The sequence below is a fragment of the Littorina saxatilis genome, linkage group LG5 (assembly GCF_037325665.1).
Source record: "Littorina saxatilis isolate snail1 linkage group LG5, US_GU_Lsax_2.0, whole genome shotgun sequence".
NCBI lineage: Eukaryota > Metazoa > Mollusca > Gastropoda > Littorinimorpha > Littorinidae > Littorina > Littorina saxatilis.
In genome coordinates this window covers 61,669,102-61,674,101 of record NC_090249.1, presented here as the reverse complement: position 1 = coordinate 61,674,101, position 5,000 = coordinate 61,669,102, and the positions used below count along the sequence as shown (strand labels likewise).

General features: G+C 40.6%; 1 protein-coding gene across 1 annotated transcript in view; it reads right to left on the bottom strand.

The window, feature by feature from the left end:
* The window catches only part of LOC138967660 (sodium/potassium-transporting ATPase subunit alpha-B-like), a 103,853-nt gene that overhangs the window by 68,129 nt on the left and 30,724 nt on the right, over positions 1-5,000 (bottom strand). Inside the window, exon 2 of the mRNA XM_070340296.1 lies at positions 563-748. Coding sequence (XP_070196397.1) covers positions 563-748 — 186 coding nt within the window. The remainder of the gene's footprint in view (positions 1-562; positions 749-5,000) is intronic.

Below are 5,000 nucleotides of genomic sequence, written 5' to 3'. Positions count from 1 at the left end.
TGGTTATTTTTGTTTTTCGTCTCTTCAGCAGTTACTGCAATTCGAGACCGACAACACAGAGAGAGAGAGAGAGAGAGAGAGAGAGGGAGAGAGAGAGAGAGAGAGAGAGAGAGAGAGAGGGAGAGAGAGAGAGAGAGAGAGAGGGGAGAGAGAGAACTCAGAACTCAGAACTTTATTACATAAGGATATACAGAGAATAATTGTAAATGTAAGCCGTGAGAGAGAGACAGACAGACAGACAGACAGACAGACAGACAGACAGACAGACAGACAGACACAGAGACAGACAGACAGACAGACAGAGACAGAGGGAGAGACAGAGACAAAGAGATATTAAGACAGAGAGAGACATAGACAAATTCATAGACAAAGACAGAGACATATATGAGAGACAGATATGAGCGACAGAAAGAGACACACAGACGGCCACACAGACAGACAGAAAAAGAAAGAACCATGCAGACAGAGAGAGAAAGAAAGAGAATGACAGACAGACGGAGAAAGGGAGAAAAAGAGATCCAGGGAGAGAAACAGAGATAGAATGGCAGTCATGAGGTCGTACCGTGTTGGGATCAGTCCCGAGTCGAGCGTAGATCTCCGGGAGCGGCACCTTGTGCTCGTCCATTTCGATCTCCTGCTTGAGCTCGTCCAGGTTCTCCTTCGCCTTCCGCTGCTTGCGGGGCATGACGGGACGGAGCTTCTGCACCAGGTGAGTCGCCTCCTCCTTCATCTCGGCAGCCGCATTGTTCTGCGGAGAAAATGAAAGAGATGGTTACGGGGATAATAACGTCAAAGACATAAGGTTCGGTAGGTCGGTTTATCTTTCTTTTTTCCCCATTTACCCACAGATGCATGTTGTTGTTTTTAATGGGGGAACTCGCGCGAGTGTGTCCCCTGGACGTCGGAGAAGGCGAACTTTCCTGGCACAGTCTTCAAAATCGAGTTTTGTCATTTTTCATAATTCTTTTTTGTTTGAAGTTAACAAACAAGTTAAACCTGTTCTCCAACACATACATTGTTTGTAGTAAAAGGTGGGGTGGGGGGGGGGGGCGACAATCATACAATCATTTAAACAAAATGATAAGGAGGAAATGTTGTGTTCCATGTCACGGGACATTGTGCTCTGCAAGCGATCGCGGAATCTTCCTGTTGCATCACGTGTCCTATTTTCCTCTCTGCGTCGCGTCTCAAATAGACTTATGTCCAGTATTTGCATGGTTTCCGTGATTGTTCTGCTCTCTCCTCCTATTTCCTCTTCCCTCTGTTTTTAAGAGGAAAGAGGAGAGGAAGGGGGAGGGGGAGGGCAAAGGAACGGGAGGTCATGATTGGTTACTGGAGTGAATTTCATGACACCCACTCCAGCGCAGGTTGTAATCTCAAGTTATTGATTGCAGCGAACTCCATCATCAGCTGTGTAATTGAACAACGCGCGCCATCTTGTGGAGGGAATGCGGCCTTTCCGTGAAATTGATCTCAGTTACATTTGTTCTTCCCCTAGAGAAAGACCCCCCTCGCTCTGCCCGTGATGCTCCCCGTGATGCTCCCCGTGATCCTGACAGGGTTCCTGAACGGCCCCCATGCACTCACAACACGCGAGGTGTCAGGAATAGTGTGATTGTTTACTGCTACCTGCCTTCCCATTGTGTACATCACGGAGATCCGGCCTGGCTTTTTCTTTGACCTGAGCTTTTCCATATAAGGGCATCCTTTCACTTGTACCAGAGCTGAATCTACAAGCGGGTGGGGGTGGGGATGGGGGTTGGAGTTCTGGGTCCCCCCCTCCCCCCTACCCGGCAAATGTATCATTTTTTTCTCAAGGAGAGCCCCAAATACCCCTTTCAATGCTAACTTTAAACAGCGAATTAAATACTGGTAATGCTTTGCATACAAATATTTACTGACAGCGAACAGGTCAGATTCCCTTCTCCGGCGATAGGAAATTAGACTTGGGGCAGAACCTCACACTCTGTGCTTCAAACGTCAAAAGACAGAATTGTTGGACATTTGTAGGCAACAAAATGTTTTACTTCCACCATTGTATTTCGAAGATGCACACTTAGTTGATGTTGAAAATCACAAGCACCTTGGCGTCATTCTACAAGGTAATTGTAAATGGGATTCCCACATAAAAAGTCTAATTGCTAAATGTAGAAAGTCAATTGCGTGTTTTGGTTTTTTCAAGCATCGTTTAAACAGAAAATCACTTGAAGTTATATATAAATCCTTTATGTTACCATTGTTTGATTATGCGGACGTTATCTGGGATAACTGTACACAGTGTTTGGCATGCGAGTTGGAGACATTGCATCTCGATGCAATCCGAATCATTGTAGGTGCAGTACGTGGCACAAGCCACCAAAAACTGTATAACGAATCGGGTTTTGTGCCCCTGAAAGAAAGGCGACGTCGTCATAAACTTTTGCTGTATTATAAAATTGTAAATCGTTTAACCCCAGAATATTTATATTCCAAACTGCCGGTCCTGGTTTCCGATGTAAATCCTTACCACAGACGACGCCCTCTTGAACGTAAGTTTCCATTGTGCAGAAGTGAGTTATATAAATCTTCATTTTTTCCTTCAACGACAGCTTTGTGGAATAATCTTCCAGAAAATATACAACAAACGCAGTCAGTTGGTGAATTTAAAAGGTATTTGACCGATGGAGATGTTGTTGTTCCACCGTATTATTATTTAGGCAACCGCCAGGGACAGGTACTTCACAGCAGGTTGAGATTAAACATGAGCGATTTGCAACAAGACTTAGTTAACCGACACCTCTCTGATAATTTAGAATGTACGTGTGGAGCATGCCCGGAAGATTCTGAACATTTCTTATTACACTGTCCAAAATTTAAAGAACATAGAACCATTTTATTCAATAGTCTGCCAACACACGTTCTGGACTGCAAAACACTCTTGTTTGGAAATACTGATTTAACTATATCTTTGAACACGAAAATATTCTCTGTTGTACAAGACTATGTTATGTTAACTAATCGCTTCGGCTGATATTATATTAACTGTGCAATTGATGTAGCCAGGCATTCTCTCCCTCCCTCTCTCTCTCTCTCCCTCTCCCCCCCTCTCTCTCTCTCTCTCTCTCTCTCTCTCTCTCTCTCTCTCTCTCTCTCTCTCTCTCTCTCTCTCTCTCTCTCTTTACCCTATTTGTATAAAATATAATTAAAGATTATCAAGATAAGTGTTGAAGCTATCACTTGTTCGCCATGTTTTGCTATCTGAATGTGTATTGATTATAAGTTCAAGAACGTGTCCATAAGCAATCTGCTTGTTAACGTTCTCAATGTTGTTATTGTTTGAAACGTGTGTATGAGAATTTGAATAAACACGCTTAAACCAAACGTCAAAGCATCTTTTTTTTTTCTTTTTCTTTTTTTCAACAGCAAAGTTTATTAGAGCATGTTTAGTTGATCTTGATGTCCAGATTCCGAGTGCCTGTGATTTTTGGAAACGAAAATATAATGTAGATTTGGATAAGAGAAACTGGTTATTGGCTGTTAACAGCACAAAAGAAGAAAGATTACGTCTGCTGCACTGAAAATTATTACATAGAATATATCCAACCAATATTTTATTAAACAAAATGGGATTACGAACATCGAATAAGTGTGAATTTTGTAATGAATTAGACACCCTTGAACATTTCTTTTTTAGTTGCCAAGAGGTGATGAAGGGTTGGAAAATATGTAAAGATTTTGTTTATAAGAAAATACATGTTGCCATTATTTTGAATGAAGAAAATGTATTTTTGGGTTATTTTAGGGAAAGTTTGAAAAATGATTATATCTATTTTGTGAATTATTGTATTTTAATTACCAAAATGACCATTGGAAAATTTGAATATGGAAAAAAAGTTAGATTTGGGTGTATTATTGGAAACTGAGCTGAACATTAGGAATAAATTTATGTTATGATTATTTTTATTTATTTATTTATTTAAACATAATTATTAGTTTACTGATAAAGTTTGTTGATTTAAAAATGTACACATTTGACTGAGAAAAGAAAAGACTTATGAAGGTTTGCTCCAAGCCACACACACACACACACACACAAAATAAATTAAAAAAATAAAAATAAGGCAAAAAATAATTGTAGTAGCAAACCTGCATGCAACTGAGGTTAAAAAAAAAAAATAAAAAATAAAAATCTATTTTTTTCTCCCCATTTACACACATTTTCGGTTCATTAATTGTACAATATCCCCAAATGTTTGTTTGGAACAGCTGTACGATTGACTCCCAGTCCACAATTTTTAAGATTTAACAGGAACTCCTGTCAAACCAGTATCTCGTAAGAAGAAAACCAACTAAAACCAGAAATGTATTCTAAGTCTGATCTGGACAAACAGACAAACAGACAGAGTGAATCATATGCACCACCGTATATATAAACGGGGGTTTAAAAAAAAGGAGGGGGGGGTAGTACTTTTCCCCAAAATACGGATTTTTATTTAACAGATGAAAAGATTTATCAGCTGAAGTGTCCTATACTGAGCAAGGTCCGGTCGCCGTTGATAAATCACCGGTCAAGGAGTGGACAAGTAGTCGCAGTCACAACTTGGTCATAGTTGCCCAGACTGCTCTGTAACGCTAGACGGAAGTACACACACACACACACACACACACACACACACACACACACACACACACACACACACACACACACACACACACACACACACACACACACACACATATATTTGTATTGTTCTCTTTCTCTGCATCCAACTCTGCACGTTGACACTGGGTCATTCACTTGTTGACATCCATTTTCGTACTGTCACTGTGATTCGTGGCATGGGTCAGCAGTGCTACTGATGAGGAAGTGATGAACGTAGTTCAGACGATAATAGGTCTGTTTGTGTTTAATTTTGTGATTATTGCTTGGTTGGTCGGCCCCATTTTTAATGCTCATAACTGGAAAGTACAAAAAGCTGTTTAATTCATAACCTCCAAAGCTTTTCCCCCCGCATCCATTT